The 21,059-nt window shown below is 39.1% G+C and overlaps 1 protein-coding gene and 1 pseudogene across 1 annotated transcript; one reads left to right on the top strand and one right to left on the bottom strand.

Moving 5' to 3' along the window:
- Nucleotides 1-489: 489 nt before the first annotated feature.
- Nucleotides 490-3,051, bottom strand: LOC102709224 (annotated as a pseudogene).
- A 12,645-nt stretch (nucleotides 3,052-15,696) lies between these two features.
- Nucleotides 15,697-20,360, top strand: LOC102716540 (protein WVD2-like 1). The gene is made up of 7 exons (XM_006662956.2): nucleotides 15,697-15,800; nucleotides 17,537-18,169; nucleotides 18,429-18,508; nucleotides 18,603-18,684; nucleotides 18,777-18,848; nucleotides 19,450-19,560; nucleotides 19,678-20,360. Exons 2-7 carry the CDS (start codon nucleotides 17,582-17,584, stop codon nucleotides 19,948-19,950), a joined length of 1,206 nt encoding a protein of 401 aa, XP_006663019.1. The 5' UTR covers nucleotides 15,697-15,800; nucleotides 17,537-17,581; the 3' UTR covers nucleotides 19,951-20,360.
- Nucleotides 20,361-21,059: the final 699 nt, after the last annotated feature.

Genomic DNA, 21,059 nt, shown 5'->3' on the forward strand with positions numbered 1-21,059 from the left:
GTTGTTCATAAAGAACCTGGTATGCATGTTACAAGCAAAAACATGCAGTTATCGAAGCACGTTGCATGATTTGTTGCCGCCTAAAATGGTTAAGTTCAAACACAAACTTAGAATCAAATGCATATCGACACGAACTAAAATGGTTAAGTTCAAACTCAAAGTAGATTAACGAAGAAACTTAGAAGAATGATACAATATTCCAGGAAATCTCATGAGCAGAAAAGGTACTGTGACCTTTATATCTGCTCACATTTTGTGAGAAGTTTGCACCGTTTGACTCTACTTGATCATAAAATGGCTCATATACAGAATACTCCCACATCCCACAAGAGCCAAGATGGAAACCTCACTAAAAACTCAAGTCCAGTCCATCAGGTGAAATCGTCCAGAGTTTCAAGTACCATGGTCCTGGGAACCCATAGATAGAGCTGGACGCCACAGGCACTGTAAGCTCCATAAGATTTGCAGTTGACAGTGGATTTCTTCAAAGATAATAAAAACAACTAGGGTGAGGCTGTGAGGCTTTTGTCGGAACAAACTGCTATCTTGAAGTCTAACTAGTCCTACCAGCATTCTTAAACATTTGAACATTTCAACAGGGACATTAGCAGAAATGAACGAACTACTGAAATTGGAAAATACACCTACGTGGTGCTATTTTTTAGGATAAGCTCTGCCCAATGTAGTCTTCATGAAGATCTCCGATCAAGCAGGGAGTGTACACGAATGACTCATGTAAACCATGTGAGTCGATTCCGTCGTAATTCTTGGGGCGTGAGTAGCCAAGATACTGAATCTTTGAGCTATCCAAATGATAGGCTGCTATTCTGAATGCTTGCTTCAGGAAAATAACATCCTTGTAAGATGAAATCCAAGGATGCCAAAGTCTGAACCTGTATTTCTTTCATCATCATCTTCTTCAATAGGAAGAAAATCATCATTGTCAGAGTCCCACTCAAGATCTTTGTTTGATACAACCTCAGTGTTTTCTTGCATATCGGTATCATCCTCTTGCGACATCCAGGGCCCAGTAATCCGGTCACCATGAAAATCGATTGACTCTATTTGTTTGGCGAAGAACCCAAGGTCATGTTGATAATTTAAGACCCATTCCATCTGTCCAGCTGATTCATTGAGGATCCAAACCGATAGCTGATGATCACAAATATATCCGAAAGACACACCCATCTTTGATTTTCCTAGATATGGCGTTTCATAATCAGCTAAGTGCGTGTTTCTTGGTACTCTAATCAATTGGTACCTGTCATCTGACAGGGAGAACCTGAAAAAGGGAGGGAGTAAATGTACCACGTATGAATAAGACGCAACAAATTTTCGAAGTGTAAATTTTACAACCTCCTTGTACATGTGGTGTTGTAACTGAAATTCATAAAAAAAATTTAACTAGTCTCTATCTAAATTTAACCAAAACATATATCTATCCATAATTATTAATAATAATAATTATAATTATACTAATTGGACACTTCTTACTAGCTTCCATGCTAATTAGAAAGATCCAGCCGTTGATTAGGTGGATTAAATTACCCTGGCCGTTTCTGATTAAAATTTCAAGTTAGATAATTAAAAATACAATTGAAGTTATCATGACAGTTTAGTTCTTTAAGTTTTCCAATCCAAATAAATGTGCATAGAAGTGGGAAATCCATTATCGTCGTATATGGTTTATCTGTTTGAACTAGTGTCTATAAATCTTCTAACCAAATGATGATATAACGAAGCAGCTATATATGAATTTATAGCCCTGATCCCAAGGCTATCTGTTATGTTTGTTTGCTGAACAAGCATGCAACCTAATCAATATAGGCTTAATAATAGAATTGAGCTGACTGAATTCACATGGTATATTCCAGACTAAATCAGTTAGTTTTCTTTTCCGTCTAAGCTAAATGAAAATTTTGTTGGAAGCGCTGATTGACTCTATAAAACTATCGATTTTTTAATATAACCCGTGCAATACATGGGATAGTGACTACTAGCATATATGAATCAAAAGTGCAATGGACTGTTAAGATTCATAGCCTCATAGGATAGTGATGAGAGCTTATATATACCTTGTAATGACATAACCTCCAGAGTGCACATACAGTGCTCCCTGCCAGAACACGCTGTACCATTGGCGCGGCTTAAAATAATTCTTCCATGGAGTCATGTCGTGCACCGTTGTCAGTCTCGCCTTCCCTGACAAAGGCCCTCTCCTCCCACTGCCCGGTCCTTGAGGAGAAGGCGTGGATCATGTACGGCGATGGCGGCCATTCTGTCAACCAATACCGTTCTACATTGTTCTCAAACCTCTCCCAATACACTTGTTCATCATCCGTAGATGACGGAGATGGCAGCAGCTCCCCTGATGGATCCCCCACCTCCTCCATGCTCCGGGAGGCGCAGTTGTTCCTCCCGGAGGCGGAGTTGATCCGTCTGAACAGCGAGATCAACGATTTGTCCTTGTTGGTACCGCACGGAATTGGTTCAGGTGGCACGGGCTTCTCCGGCAAGGCGGGGATCAAGAATACCTCGTAGTGCGGCGACACGGCCGGATCGAACACGAGGTACGTGCCGGCGGTGAAGTACGCGTCGTTTGGGCGCTGGGGGAGCGTCGCCCACCGCCGCGTCGCTGGGTTGCGGACGCAGAGGCAGCCATCCCAGCCAGCGCCGCAGAGGAGGAGGCCGTCACAGTGGTCTATCACGTGCCACCACCTGCCCCTGTGACTGCGAGTGTCCCTGTCAACGAAGGAGAGCTTACCGTCGATCCTGCATCCGCTCACCGCCGGCGACGATGAGGAGGAGGAGGAGTAGCCGGGGCGGGAGATGAGGTGCGGGCGGCGGTGGTCGTAGTAGTTGAGGAGGACGCCGTGCACCGAGCGCGGCAGGAGGTGCGGGCTCAGCAGCGCGAGGCCGTCGACGAGCGCGCGCCACGGCCTGCACACGCACCTCGCCGCGGCGAGACTCCGCGGCGGGAGGCGGCGGAGGACGTCGGCGAGGGCGTCGTCCGGCAGCGGCGGCGGCGGCGGAGCCATGTGATGTGGGGAATCAGGTGTCCATCTTCTAACAGTAAAACCCTAGTAGCAGTTGTAGTTGGAATTTTTTGAATTTTTGAATTTATTTATTAATTAATTTATAAAATTGATTTTGTATTTCAAAAAATCCCAGATCTAACCTCCTGAGGGCGGAAAGCCTACGTGGCATACGACGAGGTGGACGGCACGAACGACGATGACGGTGGCTCGATGATTTTGTGTTTAGCCCCTTTTTCACCATCTGTAAAGAGAAATTCGACACTATGCCACTCCCAATACCGGGTTATACTAGAATACCACTCCACATATTACCATATTTAAAATATCACTCTCGGCCTATACCGGTATTTGTTTTGCCATTTTGGAGAATCTAGGCCAATTTAATGTGTTTGACGACGCGGTGTGACCAAAATACCCTCGAGCGTGAAAGAGAGGTGAGGTCGTCGTTCTGTCCGAATCCAGTGTCCAGTCTCTCCTCCTCTCCTCTTGTCTCATAGGAGACCAGACGACGAATGGCGGCCGGCCATCGTCGAGCGCCGTCATCACCGTGGTTCCCGCCATCGCCACGCTTAGCTCTCGGTTCCTCCTCTCTCTGCCCAGCAGCTGCTCCCCCTTGAACATCGTCAAAGCCCTGTCAACCCCCACTGGGTGGAGTCGCCTACGCCCCGACGAGCTCGTCGCCCTCGCCTTGGTGCTGCCGCCTCACCCCCGACGACCCCGCAAGCTGCCTCCACGTCTTCCCCAACAAGCTGTCACTCTCCTCGACTCCGATGAGAGCTCTGATGACCCCGTCGTCCCCAACTCCGACCACCTCATCGCCCTTCGCTGCTCGGTGCCGCGGCGTGGGCCCCGACTACGATGTCGCCCCCCTCTCGGTGGCGACGAACATTGAGGCAACAACGGGAGAGAAGGCATGGTGACCGACACGCCGACCCACCTGCGGACGAAAGGACGACCTACGCCGTCGCCGAAGCCAGCCCGCTATTGTTGGAGCAAGCCCGGACCCAGTGAGGAAGAAGAAAGAAGAGTGGGCGCCGACTTCTGATAGCCTCAGCCTCCTAGCGAGGAAGAAGAAAATAACGAGAGGCATTTTCGTCCGCCCAAGTCAGCAAAATGAGCAAAAATGCTAGGATTCTCCAAAATGGCAAAACAAATGATAATCCCGTGCTCGGAGTGGCGTTCTGGCATAACCCAGTATTGAGAGTGGCACAATGTCCAATTTCTCCTCTGTAAGGGCGGAAATGGGGGGTTTTGCAAAATGGCCATCCTGCCTCCCTCGCCTCTTGGTGGGTGCACTTTTTTCAATTTTTCCCTTTCCGTCCTTGCAGAGGGCGAGAAGGGGCTAAATACAAAAAGCTCGGGCCGCCGTTTACGGCCGTCCCTCGCGGTCGGGCGCCTGTTTGCCACCTCACATTTCCGTCCTCCTAGAGGGTGGCAGGTGGCTAGTTTTGTGATTTTTAAAATATAAAATTAAATTTGTAATTATTTAATTAATAAATTCAAAAAGTTATTGGTAGTTGTAGGCGGCGGACTGAAAATGGGCCCGAATTGGAGCCCAGGCCCACGGTAGGAAAAGAGTGAAAACCACAAAACACTGGGTACTGTACCCTTCTAACGCTATAGCGTAATTTAGTATTGCAAAAAATATCATAAACTATTCCATGTAATTATATAAAATGAGGTGTGTGGTCGAAGTAGTTGAGGAGGATGTCGTGTACCGAACGCGTGGAAAAGTCGAGAATAAAAAATCTAAAATAAAAAGAACGCCCCGTAGTAGTAGACCTCCATATGAGAATTTTTTTTCTCTCATTAATTCAGTTTTAACTAGCTAAGCTAGCCACATATGGAAAACACAGGTTGCTGCGAGCAAGGAGCAAGTCCTGGTACCTACACAAAGGAGTCCGAGGACAGTTAGAACGTGTTTGGTTCCAGCGATGGAATAGATTAGGACAGAGTCAATCCCTCCCTGACTCTGTTTCGTTGGTAGATGGGTGGGATGGGTTGGACATAAGAGAGGAATATTCTTCCTAGATCTAGATTCAATCCATCCCACCAAAACGGTGGGACGGATTCATCACAGGACGACCACGACACACATAGTTATTTATTAAATTTATTTAAAATATATTACTTGTATAAATATACATTCAATTACTTTAGGTTATTCATATATTAATCCTAGTATTTAATATTTTATTTTGGATATGAAAAGTAACATTTATCCCATCTCATCCCTTCAACCAAACAAAAAAACAGGTCTAACCCATCTCATCCCATCCCTTCCACCAAACAAAAAACAGAGTTCAAGCCATCCATCCAACCAAATAGAAAAATGGAACCAACCCATCCTATAATCCAGGGATAGAGCCAACTTAACATACCTCGTCCACGAACCAAACGCATCCTTATAGTTCACCAATAGGCTGTCAGAAAAAATGTACAGGATAAGCAACGACTTCCACTCTCATCTTTTACCAAAATATAAATTTTCAACCACAAATTTATAGTTTATTTTAATGTTTTTTCATCAAAGTTTATTTTTCAGCATTAACTTTTAGATTGCTAAGAATACACATATAAAACAAATTTATTAATAAATTATTTTTCGTTTGTAAATATACTGTTTGATTTTTTCCATAAAACCCCGACAATCGCCCCTAGGTGGGTTTTGAACATAAACGCTGGTGAGTAATCCATGGCTTAAATCCAGAAATAATAACATTTTTTTATTATTTACAACCCACAAATGGTAAACTAATGAGAGGATTTGAAAGAGGAAAGTTAAGACCATGTTGCAGTGAAACAGATAAGGTTGCTACAGAGAACCGAAGAAATTGTCTCGCAGGTAACATGCATCCTCGATTTGCGCGGGAGAATCATCTGGTCGTGTGCACAGCAAAGGACTTTTGAAAAAAAAAACAAATCAACAACAAAACGTATACTACCCGTCCCAAAATAATATCATTTTCAATCTTTTATATAATATTTTGACTCTTTGTCTTATTTGAAATTTTTTACGAGTAATATTTTTATTCTTACTAAATGATAAAACATAAACAATACTTTATGCATGACTAATTTTTTTTAATTTTTTTATAAATTTTTTAAATAAGACGAATGGTCAAATGTTGGACACGGACAAACGAAAAATTGGTGTTATTATTGAACAGAGGCGGTAGGAAATCGTGTACATACGATGAAATTGTACGAGAAAGCCGTCTTCGCTGTGATTGTTTGCCGCGCCGATATATGCCGATAGGCGCGCTGCTACGTGGTCGCTGTTTAATCATACGTATGGCTAACGTATACGCTAAAGAGGGGAAGCAAATTAAGCTCAACACATAATTAATGAGCATGGCCCATATTTTAGTTATTAAGAACACCGTATCTTTTAAGCGTACGGGTAATAGTGCGAAAAGCTACCAATTAAGCACGATGGAGAAGTATTAGAAGAAAATAGTAGTGGACGCTCAATATGCGCTCTTTATAGGCCGCGTTCGTTGGAAGTTAACTTACCTGGCATGAAAAACGTTGTAATAGATTAGTATATAATTAATTAATATTAGTTATTAAAAAAATATAAAATAATTAATATATTTTTTAAAACAATTATTCTATAAATTTGTTTTTAAAAAATACACCGTTTAACAGTTCGGGAAGTATACGAACGGAAAACGAGAGAAATAAGTTAACTTACCCATACAACCGAACACGGCCCTAGACTCTTTAGAAGGAAACTTAGACTTTTTTTTCTATCGACCTTTGGTGGAAAAATTTATTGGTGCTCAGGAGGACTCTACAGAACTAGAGCCAATAGTGGAAACTAAAGACCTCTGGGGTCGTGTTCGGCTAGATAGTTATCTTATGTCGTATTTTTTCGTTTTCTGTACGCATGCTTTCTTAACTGCTAAATGATATATTTTTTTAAAAAAAATTGTATATGGAAGTTGCTTTAAAAATATATATTAATCTATTTTATATTTTTATAATTAGTAATTAATTAATCATGTACTAATCTATTATTATGTTTTTCGTGTCGGATAACTAACACACATTTCTACTGCTCCCAAACGCAGCCAGGCCGCAGATCTGCCACTTAATTATCACCGTGGAAGCCACGTGGACTGACTGAATGGAAAACACCTATAGATATGATTATTACAACACCCGCATGAACCGATGGCAAGTCGAGTAGCAAGAAAGCATAATAACTGCATAAGTAATACCGAGACAACATTAAAATGGTTTCATGGCTGCATGTAGTGAGGCGGATCGTCAATCACAGCGTGGGGAGCGTTTGGATCTTCTTGTTAGCCCTAACTTGCATCGCTGCACCATGAAGACGCGCTCTGTGCCGTAAGCTCTTTGGATGAGATGAAAAATGCTGAAAGCAAACCTCTGAAATGCCATCGGCTCTGTTCAATTATAGGTGATTTGCTTACACATTAAAAAAATCTAGATTGATTAAAAGATATTTAGCAGTACGTAGCTAGAATTAATTAATGCATTAACCATGTGTCATTTTACCATTTTCTTCTTTTTTTTTGAATCTTTCAGCCCCTTCTTCCTCCTCCTCTACTCTTTCCCACTCAATCTCTATAACCTATATAGGGTTTCAGTGTTTAGTGGGCTCGAGCCCCCACGCTAGATCCGACCCTGCATGAGTGAATAAGGACGGATACAGAAGAAAAAATATCAGTGCTGGCTAAATATTTCTTTTCCAGGTTTTAGAAAGAACTTTAGCTTCTTTTATTATAAACTTATGACAGAAAATTTAGTGAGGCTTTAGAATGGCTCCATGACATTAGAGCATCTTCAAGAGAATGCTAATAATTTGCTTTCCAAAAGTTTGTATTGGGTTCTTCTAAAAAAAATATTAGGCGTAAAATTTATGCCATCCTCCAACAGAAATCTAAAAATGAATAACTTGTATTGGGAACAAGTATTCTTACCCTAAATTTAGGAAACAAGTGATTTAATTTTATCCATGCATAAATATTATGAATGCTTTTAGAAACACATTGCAGATGTATTTTCTTGCTCAGTTCTCAAATTTTAGTTTTAGAGATTAATTTTAGACATATCTTGAACATGCTCTTAGAAAGTACTGCCTCCGTTTCATAATGTAAGATGTTTGACTTTTTTGGTTAACCATTTATCTTATTCAAAAATTTATTACAAATATAAAAAACGACAAGTTATGCTTAAAGTTTTTTTATAATAGAGTAAGTCGCACGTAAAATAAATAATATTTTTATAATTTTTTAAATAAGATAAATAGTTAAATATTGTAAACGAGTCTACCGCCGTGGCCCCGCGACAGATCCGCCGCTGCCCACTGTGAGCTTAGAAGCCGGGTGGGGCGAGCTCGTTGTCGGCACCCAGCTGCCGGCGGGCCGGGTGAACAGCACCCGCGCACGTATACCACAATCGATCCATGATCAATCACCGCACGAGCTACATGGCACACGAACCCACACGAACAATTAAACTAAAGCAATTAAAGCATGCAAGTACAGTATCGTACCAATACGTACGCTACTATATACGTATATACATGATCGAGACCGCGAGACGATGAGACCGAGCTCGCTAAATTAACGTACACAACGCATGCAACAATAACGCCGATACAGTACGCATCACGTACCTGTACTACTACTCTACACACGCTACACGACTACACCCATAGTTAGGGTTGATGGTTCGGACGATATATTTATAAACAAAATAATTTATAAATAAAATTTTACATGTATATTTTTACTAATCTAAGAGTCAGGACCAGATAATAAATTTTGATAAAAATGCCTCAAAAATTAATTTCAATTTTAACTTTAAAAGTTTAAAATTTAGCTTATAAATATAAGCAGAAGTGAAAATATTGGCTCCGTCTCCTACATGCGTCTCTAGGTTGAGACATACTTTGGGGGGAGTGGATTATAAACTCTTGAGTGAATATATTTTTTTCTTCTATTACATGTCATCAAAATGATTATAAAATTATTTTTTTAGAAAAGATGTGAAGATAGATTAACATGTGATCCATCACCGCAAAAACATGTAAATTCAAATATGATGTTTACGATTGTAAAAAATAAAAAACAAAAAACATTAGTATACATATATTGATCACATTCATAAATGTTATTGTTATTATAATTTGTAGAATTTATATTTATACTTAGTATACATAGATGCTCATCAATCGATTTATCTCAAACTAATCAAACTCCACAATCCTTTTCAACCTTTCGATCGGACATATGCAAAACATTTCATCTGCTACTGGATTTGTTTAAATTCATTCGTATATCAAAATATATATCATGTATATATTACTTGATTTATTAGTACGTATATGAATCCAGAAAATCTTACTAACGTACGTACAGCGACGTGCGCGGGTGGGGATCGGATGGATGATGATGTCGCGCGCGGCGAAATGGGACGCGGCAACCGATCCAACCCAACGGCCAGGGGTTGGGATCCGATCTGGCTGGCCGCGTTATATGGATGATCGTTTGGATTATTTACGCTATAGTCAGTTATTAGTCACGAAATAAACTAAATATATATTTGTAAACAAATAATACTCCCTTCTATCAAAAAATATTTTATCGTTTAGGCAGGGGAAACTAAAATTTGCTCAAGAGTAGAGCTGAGTTAATACAATTTACATAAATTTATCTTTTATCATTTCTTTTTTAAACTTTTAAGTATAATTTTAATGGATATTTGGGCCTAGGAGTAGGGCTCTAGCTCAATCTGCCCTTCTCCTAGTACCGGTCCTGCGTTTGGGACAAAATTTGATCAAACTTCTAAAATTACAACAAACAATTATTTATTAAATGTTTAGTTTAAATAAAAAAAATGATATACAAGTACTATATATCATAATTTATAAACATATTAGGTTTTATAAAGTTAACTTAACATAAATTGCTTGTCGGAATTTTATATGTTTGACCGAATCTTATCCGAAACGACAAATACTTTTGATTAGAGGGAGTAATTTTTTAATAAAATATTTATATATGTGCTCTTAGCGATCTAAAAGTCACTAAAACATAAGCTATGATTAAACAACTAAAATCTCAAAAGCAGAAATTTAAGATTGAAGAAATTATAAACGAAAGCGGAAAAATATGACTAGCTAGGACTCAAAGGCAGAGGGAGTACAGTCGTACGTGGTACCAACTGGCAGGCTACACTTTTGTGGCGGGGTCGGCGTCGGCGACGGCGACAAGTCGGTCGTTACGGCTGGGGCATCGGCCTCCGTGGATCACTTGCTTGGTCATCTAACTTAGGAGTATTAGCGTTTAATTTGGTTATCGCACTATAGCTAGGCGCCTAACTACATACACCGGTAATGGGTTTTTTCTAACCCTATTTAATTTTTTTAAAAAAAATAGCTTAAAATTTTAGATAATTTTATTTTCAACCTATTTTAAACCTAGCTCTTAAAATTTATAGGCAAAATGATTGAATCCATTGCCACCCTTACGTGCACCTGACTAGCTGTCGACGTGCCAAAAGGTTGGTGCCTTACTAGTCTTGGAGAGAGCGCTATAGTTACTCCACCTTTGAGCCAAGTGGATTTACTGTATAAATGAGCAAAATGGCTAACGGCATCTATGTAGCATAGCTATTTTTCTAATTTATTATTTGAGGTCGTTGACTTTCGATCACGTTTAATTTGATTGTTTATCTTATTCATAATTTTTGTGCAAATATGCAAGTTACAAGGCATGCTTAAAGTATCTTTTGTAATAAATTTTTTATACATATTTAACTATTCGTCTTATTAGATTCTTTTATAATATGTAAAGATATATATATATATATATATATGCATAAAAATATATTTAACAATAAATAATAAAAAATAATTAATAATTATGTAATTTTTTTAATAAGACGAATAGTCAAACGTGTATAAAAAAGTAAATGATGTCGAATATTTAGGGAACTCCAGTAGGCTAGTTGTTACTGTAGATAATTTATCGGTTACGTCACAGATGTATGGACGCTCATTTGTTAACCTACCAAGAAAATAAAAAATATATACATGTCTTCCCCCACGTGAAAAGCTTATAATTTTATATACTTGAATGTGTACTTTTTGGCACAACGGAATAGCATTGCATGCACGCCAACACCGTCCATATAAGCTACTATATTAATTAGCTTCATTAGGTTTCATAGCTAAAGTTAATTAATTAATTGTTAGCTCAGTTGGCCATTGTCAGCTAAGAGCCTTACTGCCTTTCAGTGAACAATCCCAACGGGCCCTATAGCTCGATCGATCGAGCCATCCATTTCGAATTCAATATCTTGATAATTAATTCCCCTAAACTCTTTTGCGAACTCTTGTTTCTGATCTGATAGAAGCTCTGAATTAATTCTTTGGGCTTGCACGTCAGTCTCAGCAATATTATCTCTACTTCTAGATAGCTTTAATTAATTTGATATGCTTCTCCATGAAAATTTTACAGGTTTCAAGCCTACTGCTTATACATCCATGTAGTTGAACTGTTACATGAAGACCAACTGTTATGTCTAGAGAGAGAGATGCTTCTCCCTGAAAATTTTAAGAGATTTGCTCCAGTTCAATAAAAAGTAATAAAAAGTATCTCGCAGTACCAAATCGTTTCTAATCATTAGATCTAACAGTGCACATCCTACTCAGCTAGATCCAATGGTAGAAAATAATTTGGTATCTTGAGGTACTTTTTGTTAGACCGTAGTAAATCTCAAAATTTAAAGGTTTCAAGTCTACTGCATACATCCATGTAGTTGAACTGTTACATGAAGACCAACTGTTATGTCTAGAGAGAGAGAGGGAGAGAGAGAGACTTGTAGTAGTGTGCAAGTGCAAGTCAGAAGATTTCTTGGAGCTTTCAGTGACTAGGACTGTTCATCAAATGCCTCTCTCACTCATCAGCTGATCAGAAAAGAAGAAGTTCAGAAATGTCAATGTGGCACAAGAAATTATTAGCTCATGAGTAGGTGATCAGTTTGCAAATTAAAAGTGATGATGTGTTATTGATCGTACAGAGAGCGAGAGAGAGAGAGAGAGGTTGGTAGCATGTCATGATGCTGGGATAGTGCTTCACTGGGGCTTAATTAGTACTCACACTTAATTAGTACAATACTCCCACTTGCATGGTCACGGCTATGATAAACTCATTGATGATTACGACGATGAGACCCTGACGAATGTTTCCTCTGCATCTGATTCCGATTGCAAATGTTATTGTTTTTAGTTTTGGTTTAACTTTCTGTTTCATTTGATTCCTTTGACAGGTAAAGAAAGACTGGCTAGCTACTGTTCTTATGATCAGCTGGTGATCACCAATCGCACACGTGCATTGTTTGAATAACATTTGTGTGATCTCTCTGTGATGCAAGAGTTTGATTTGATAATCATTTGGAATATGATCTTGTTGATTATCATGCGCAGGTTTCGATTGTTTAGTGTAGTTCTGCCTGCTTAATTAATTGAATTGATTACCACGCACGCGTTCGGCATTACTATTAGGTCTCTCTTATCTTCAAAATAGAAAAAAAATCAAATTAATATGGGTCTCTGTCCGCTCTATTTTACTGTTAGTATTATGCTATTAGAACTAATCTCATCCGTTAATTTAAAAAGGTATTTTTGTACTTTGTTAATTAACTGGTTAGTAGTATTTTGTAATTTTTTTAGACAATAAAGATCACAATAAAAAGGAAAAAGAACGATATTATCCCTTCAAATTTATACTATATATAATATTGTTGTTAGTATAATTTAATTACAGCCATCCGATAAAAATAGATTAACGGTGTGATTAGATTCTACTGTAAGTAAAATTCACTGGAGTTAGCCCCAACTAATATATATTTCCGAAACATGACAAAAGCATCAATCATTTTTGTAACGTCTGATCTATATATGAATTCAAATATTTGAGCAGAGCAAAGCTATAAAAACAGAGGGGAAGTTCAAACAGATTGCACAGAAAAACTTAGCTATGAATGAGCTTAATCATCTTCTATGCTCCCTTATGGTGATTCTGGACCGTCTGATTGGCTGTACTAATTAAGAATAATCATGAGCTGACAAATGACCAAACTCACCAGTGATAAGAGAGACATAGATATGCACACCAATTATAAGTGATCTAGCCGTACAAATCTAATTATAAGTGATCTACACACCAGCTGAAAACCAAGAGGAATTTGCTGTTTGATGCTGAAGTTTTTATGAGTTCATTGTCTAGAAAGTTTCTATGAGTTCAATAGAAGTTACATGGCAAATCACCTGGGTCCTGGGATTAGCCACACTACCCTGTTTGGTTTCTCTCTCTCTGTTTTTTCAGATTTGCTCCCATCCAACAAAAAATACCTCGAGGTATCGGTACCTACAGTATCAAATTGTTTCTGATCGTTGGATCTAATAATGCTCATTCTGCTCAGCTAGATCCAACGATAAAAAATGATTTAGTACCGTGAGATATCGGTACCTCGAGATACTTTTTGTTGGACCGGAACAAATCTTTTTTTTCCTGTGTGAATCTATCAAGGGGCCAGAAAGCTCATGCTAGTTAAACAATCTATGTAAACTTAAAAAAAGGTCATGGCAGCTAATGGTACTTTGTGTTCCTTAAACCTTGGTTTTGTGGAAAAGCAAGTGCGTTCTGGTGAGACAGAAATGTGAAAATGAAGTGGAGCTAGCTCAGCTGCCTACTTAGGCTAGGTGCTCATGCTACTAACTAATACACAACTGTGAAATTATGGAGTTGCTCAATCTAATCGGTTACACCTACTTGTGGCTACCAATAGGATTCTTGCTGATGGCCTATTGGGTTCAAACGAATTTCAAGAGAATTTTATAGGAATTGATGAACCGTTCCTATAAATCCTTCATAATTCTTAAGGGCCTGCCTGAAATTTGGAGTTGCGCAATCCTATAAGAATATACATCATAGGCTTTTTACGGTAGCTGAGAAAGTACACGAAGTTACCACATTTTACGTGTAAGAGAAATCCAGTGTTAACTTTTGGTATACCTGATATTTTTCTTCACCTAAACAACAACGGCTATAAAGAATTCCTACTTTGTGTGGTGCAATAAAAAGTATATAAGACCGTGTTCGGCAACCTATATTACTAACCCATATTCTCTTTTTTTTCGTACACATGCTTTACAAATTGATAAACGGTATATTTTTACAAGAAAATTATATATGTTACTTTAAAATTTTAAATTAATCTATTTTTTAATTTTTATAAGTTATAATTATTTAACCATATACTAATTAGTTACTGTTTTCCAAGCTGGTTACGAAAACAATACCGAACGCTGCCAGAGGAAAATTTGTTAATTAACTGAATTACCAGTATTCTATAATAATTAATCGCAAGGGTATATGACGAGGAATTCTGAGACATAATCAAGCTAACCATTACTCTGTAGCATTCAAGATATTGTAGATTCAAAATGACCATGGAACTGTAAACCTATCCTATCACGACGAACTGTCACACGTAAACAAGGCTTAACTATAGCAATCAGCCAACTAATCAAATAGTCATCGACCAACTAATTTAACTTCCGGGCCAACCAGCCATCAAATTATCGCGACAACGCAATGCTCTAATGCACACAGTCCAATCTGTACACGTCATACTTTAATATTCTACAGTATCATCGGCATTTCCATCCTAGCTAAAATGTCCCAGATTCCCAACCAAACACAATTCACCTAATTGTTCTCTTATTTACGACGTCAGGGATAGGAAACTAAAATGAACTATTAATTTCACCTCAATTTAACGTAATTTAGCTTCTCATTTAAAGTTTACTCTTTTCTCCGACGCTGGGGCTGATCAGGCATCTGTGTAAGACCTCATTGCTAGCATCTCTATTCGATGTAAAAAAAAAAAGTGGCTAACGATCGAAAAACACTATTATTATTTGTGCTCTATAATATTGTCGGTTTTGCCATTATTTCTATCAATTGTATTTTTTTCGAGACAACCATTAAAATATCTATAGAGAGTCTTAACGATCGCGCATACTTATGACATGACACTCACACAGGGGCAGAGCTAGGAGGTTTTTCATGATGTCAAATAATCCCCATAAAACTTTACAAACCTCATTACAAATTAATATATCATATTATTTTAAGTAGATATGACACTAATAACTTTTTAGCGTACCTCCGCACCTGCTCACACGCTAAACCAAACACAGGACCATTTCACATAAAACCTCCAACTTTTCCCCCTCTTACATTCACCTGTCCTGTCCAAAACGATCGAACAAGGAGAATAACAAGTAACACCGATGGCTGCCAATCAACCGCTAGGAAGGCAGGAGGAAATCTGTAGTCAGGAGGATGAGGAGGAGGCGCCCAAACCATTCGAACAAAGAACCATCCAACCAGCCGTACGGTACCACCGCCACCACACTCCAGCCTCAGCTGCTGCTGCTGCTGCTGCTCGCACAAAAGCAGAGCTAGGAGAAGGAGGAGGCAGCCGGGGGACCCAAGCAAGCAAAAAAAAAAGCAGCAAAGCAAGGCAGGGAAAGCAACCTCCGAGCTAACCCGGTTTGAACCAACGAACCCACACCACCACCACCATCTCCTCCTCTCTTCGTCTTCCCCGTTACAAATACCACCACCACCCCCACTGCGCCTCTCCCGGAACAGCCGGAAGAAGCCAACCAGCTGATCGAGCCACCAACAAGAGGAGGAGGAAGAAAGAGAGGTGACTTCTTCTGTTTCTGTTTCTTTTTCCTGCTCGGGTGATGATGGACTGATTGTTTGTTCGTTTGTTTTGAGGTGCTGATTAGCGTTTTCTTTGCTAGTAGTGCTGGTAGCCTTGTTCAGTAGTTCATCTCAGGTTCTGAACCTGCATTATGAGTGGTGTTCTTGTTTTAGCAGTTTTGTCTTGAACCCTGCACTAGCTGCTACTCTTGCTTCACAGTTTATCTGAACCTGCGTTAGTTGGTTGGTACTCCTGTGTTCACAGTTTATCTGAACTTGCATTTGCGTTAGCTGGTTAGGAAAAGAAAAGCTGAATTTAGTTCTCGGTGTAGGAGTTAGGACAACTTTTAGTAGTTCGTTATGATAATGTGAAGTGTTAAGACCTCTTGCCGATCTCTGCATCTCATATATAGTTTTTTTTTTTTGAGATGATGGCTATCTCTGCATCTCGTATGGAGCAAAGAGTTGAGACAAAATCATGTAAATGCTGGAAAATAGATCCTCAATGCTGTGAAACTTGCTGTTAATCCTGCATCAGAAAGAGAGGGGATCGAAGATGGTAGATGCATCAGTTATTTTGATCTGATAATGGATTATGCAATTTAATTTTATCCTCTTTATTTGTCATGTTGTATTGTGATAGATAGGCCGACAGGGCTTCGGGTCGTCGTGGTGTCGCTGTCTCACGGGATATGTAGATCATACTGGCTTGGACTCAATACATGCTAGATAAGACGTTTTGTGGCATTTTGTTCAGCACTAGAAGCGATCAACATGTTTAGAATAATCTGGGATGTCTCCTGCTTGATCATTGGAACTGGTTGGCAAAATGTCAGGAACAGTTCTGCACGCATCCATTAGTTTCGTTGCGTTCGAATCTACTTTAGTTTTTGAGTTGAGGTGCACCTGCTGTTGTCAAATGTTCGATAATCTAAATTTCATGTAGTTTATAATATTGGCAAGATGCACAACCAGAATCTTCGTGGAGAGATTGCTATTAGGTTGCTTTAACAGACATGCAGATGAGATTCTAACAAACTTGGACATGTTTGTTTACTATTGGATGGGTCCTAGTTACTAAATCCTACAAATAAAGTGAAGAAGTACAATTCACAGCAGTTCTAGACTTTTTAAAGGGCATCGCACACTTGCAAATGTTAACATATCAAACAATCATTTGTCGGTGAATCCACTATAGACTCGAATGCAAGATTCACATGTGTGTGTCTTATGCTCTGATTCTTTGTTTCCTTTTCTTTCTTAATTTAGATTTAGTAGTACAGAGGCCAATTATTTGTAATCTTTTTGTCTCCTTTCTTCCCTTATCTTCTCATAATTTGATGATGCCAACATTCCATAACTTATTGCAGGACCCTCAAAATAAAACAATATGATGCTCACAATTTAATAATGACTCCACAACTTATTGCAAGACCCCCAAATAAAATGATCTCAAATAAAATAGTAGCTTTCAATTAGATATGCTGTCAAACCTCACACGTCATTCTTTTCCACCTGTGCATGTCATGTTCCTGGACCCTGGTAGGTAGTAAATAATTTGTGTCCACAGGAAGGATAAATGATTTTGTCACAGTTGGCTTGTCAATTTCAGTTCTTTGAAAATAGTGGAAGGTCCTATTTTCTTTTCTTTCTGGTCAATTTTGTCCCTTACTCCATGTCTTTATTGGATTAAAAAAGGATTATTTTGTCCTAATATCTGATACCTCTATTTTGCAGGTTATCAGTAAGAACTGATTGCAGTATTACTTCTGCTGGTGTAGCATGGGTATCGAAGTTGTACCTCAGTCCTGCAATGAGAAGCTGGATTCTACTATTACCTCTCCTGCTAGTGGTAACATGGATGTGCCTGATGACACATGTGTTCATCCATCAGAAGTTCCTGGCACTGTAAATGTTGAGAGCTCTGTGGTTGTTGTTCAAGTTGAGAAATCTGACAGTTCAATCTCTGAACTATTGGAATCTGCTGGAGTGAATGGAGGTAGAGAAAATGACGATCATTTGGCGAGTGAGCAGTCTACTGACAATGGTTCTAAAAATTCAGAGGCTGCAGCATATGAAGCATCTCCTGCTGATGCTGAAAAGGGAGATGTGATGCAGCACAGTGATGAAAACAATGCTGATAAACAGGAGAATCAAGACTTGTCTCCAATGGCAGAAACAGCAGGAAGTGATAGCACCTCAGTCACATCGATGGAAGATGTTCAAGAAGAAAAGAATGCTGCTGCATCAGAAACAGATGATGTTACTAGCCTCCGTCCTGATCTGTCAAACGAGAAAGCCTGTGTTGGAAATGGAAATGTATTCCAAAATGCAAAGGGTGTGTTGACAACTTCAACAAAGAAGATGAAGGTAATTACATTTCTTTAACATGTTATTTTTCATGAATTACACACTGCAACCATTCCTTTTACCATCTTACAGTAACCACTAACCTATACTTAACTTTCTGATCAAATCATATGTTCTAGCTCTTTCTTTCCGATTTCTACACAGTCGAATAACAGCGCCGTATTTTTCTTACTAAAGAAAACAATCTTTCTCATAAATCTGACCAAATTGGGTTCTTTGTTGCATATGAATCATGAACTCCCTCTATATGTTTCTACAGAGAAGTGCATCTGGAACTACAAGGAAGTCACCGCAAGCTACTAATACAGACGAAGGGAATGCTTCTACTCTCACTAACTCGTAAGCTTCACTACTTGCACACACCTCATGTTGTTATATGGTTTTATAATCTTTTTCCTGAACAGAGGTTAATTTGATTCACTATTGCATTCAGGAAATCATCAAATGGAAGGATCACAACCGTTCCAGCAGGCCCAATTTTCAGATGTACTGAACGTGCTGAGAAGCGCAGAGAAGTATATCATTTTTTCTAATAATACAAATATGAAATGTGGTGGGTAAAAAGGAGAAAGTGCTTATATTTTCTTATCTTCATCTTTTTTTTCAGTTTTATTTGAAGTTGGAGGAGAAGCATCAAGCTTTGGAGGAGGAGAAAATTCAGTTGGAAGCCAAATTGAAGGTAATTTATCTTTCTGCCGCCATTTCCATGGATATGTATCTCTGTCCCTATATTTATAGCACACTTTGAGGTTCAGATAAATTAACCTGAATTTTGCTGTCTGTTTTGGAGTATTGTGCTAGTACCCTTGATCATGCACATAGTTTAATCTGAACTTATTTCCAGGCTATTTAGTAATTAGGAGCACTAGAAATTGTATATGGTGGGAGAAGTGGACTTGACAAGAAATGGGCTTTGGAGAACATCAGTTATTTAAAAACAGTGTCATGATTAGTTGGAACTGCTTTTTCCTACCACTGTTTCTTGACAACAAATAAAACTCATATTTAGTTTTAAATCTCCAAACTAATGACAGCCAACCATTGGGGCAGGCATCACAAGACAGTCTTAAGCTGAAATATACTAAGGGCCTATTCGGTTTGAAGGATTTTCAGAGAAAAAATGGAGGAATTGAAATGTTTCCTCTAAAATTCCTGTAAAATTCCTGTGATCCGAAGAAGTCCTAAACAGTCTAAAAGAGCATAGGCTCAGCCTGTACTGAACAATTTCCAGAAAGCTGATCTTTTATCAATTTTTCACACTCTGAAATCTGAATCTACAGAAAGAACAAGAGGAAGCTCTCAAGCTCCTCAGGAAGAGCCTGACGTTCAAGGCCACACCGATGCCGAGCTTCTACCACGAGGCTCCTTCTCCCAAGGCTGAATACAAGAAGGTAAGAACACTCTCTGAACTTCTCTGCACTGTATCCAATCTTCAGAAGAAAAAAGAATGGAAAGGAACCGAAAGCTTTGATCTTGCTATTGTTTCTTGACAACCATTTACCCTGCAGCTGCCGACGACCCGGCCGAAGTCTCCGAAGCTCGGGAGGAGGAAGGCCTCGACGGACGCCTCCAACTCGTCGGAGGAGAGCGACGGCACGCGGCCGTGCTGCCGCGCCAGCCGCGACAGCCTCGACAACACCTGCAAATGCGGCAGCAACGACAAGCCGCAGCAGCCTGCAACCTCAAAGCCGGCGATCGCCGCCGCGTCGTCCAAGAAGCAGCCCAAGCCACACGCCCACAAGCTCGCCGACCAGAGCGCCATGAACATCGCAGTTCACTAGCTCGATCGTCTCTCTCTCTCTATATATATATCTCTCTCTCGCTCTCGGCTTGCAACTTGCATGGATCATGGAGGAAGGAACCAATCCAGGAGGAAAAAATGAGTTCTTTTTTCTCTAAGTTATTGGGAGTGATGAACTTCTGCATCTTCACAGCTTGTGGTTTTGGTGTAGATAATAAGTTATGATGATGATGATGATGTGCCTGCCTGCCATGAGTGAAGTTCAGAAGTTGATGTTTTGTGTTTAAATTATGCTGATTTTCACTTTGTTTATTTTGAGATGTGAGAATGGCATGTGTTTATAACTTTTTTTTAATTTATGTGATGTGGTGTTCTTGATGTAATTTATATATTTATATATATACTCACAATGCAAACAGTGGGTTTGTTGGTGCTGGTGATGGCAAGAAACAGTGTTTGTCACCTTATTTATGATTACTTAAGTTCTTGATATTTTTTTTGAAAAAAAGGAGTTGCTTTTTGAGAGGACTGCTCTTAAGCTGTAAAAGAAAATTCAGAGACACAAAACTCAGGCAGAGGGAGCAGTGTTCCAAGTTCCAACTTTACTTTTCTCTGTTCTGCATCTACACATAAAAATTTGTTCACTATTGCAAAACATGCACTCGACTTTTCAAATCGTGTTTTGATTTTTTTTATTAGAAGAAAGCTGCTTTTGAGATGACTGCTCTCCTCCTTCCAAGCACCGGGAAACATCTTTCTTCCCACCTTTTTAACGAAAAAAACAAACGATATATTTACGAATGAGAAATAATTTATGAATAAAAATTTTATATGTATGTTCTCAGTGATCCAAAAGCCAATGCTCAAAAATAAATTACGATGAAAAACTTTAAAATCAATCAAATTTAAAGTTAAAATAAAAATATTGGCTTATAAACATAAACATAAGTGAATGAACGAGAGTGTCCGGATGGAAATCCAAAATTTGCTAGAAATCTTCACCAAATTTTTGTCGAATGATGGCAATCAACCTAAAAAAATAAAATATCACGTACACAAATTTCAGACGGATACAGGCAAGTGTTCCAAAGTTCCAAAACTAGCACGAATTTTCCGGGGTGCATCAAGATTCGTGCAGGCCAACTGCCA

Source organism: Oryza brachyantha, chromosome 11 (genome assembly GCF_000231095.2).
Source record: "Oryza brachyantha chromosome 11, ObraRS2, whole genome shotgun sequence".
NCBI lineage: Eukaryota > Viridiplantae > Streptophyta > Magnoliopsida > Poales > Poaceae > Oryza > Oryza brachyantha.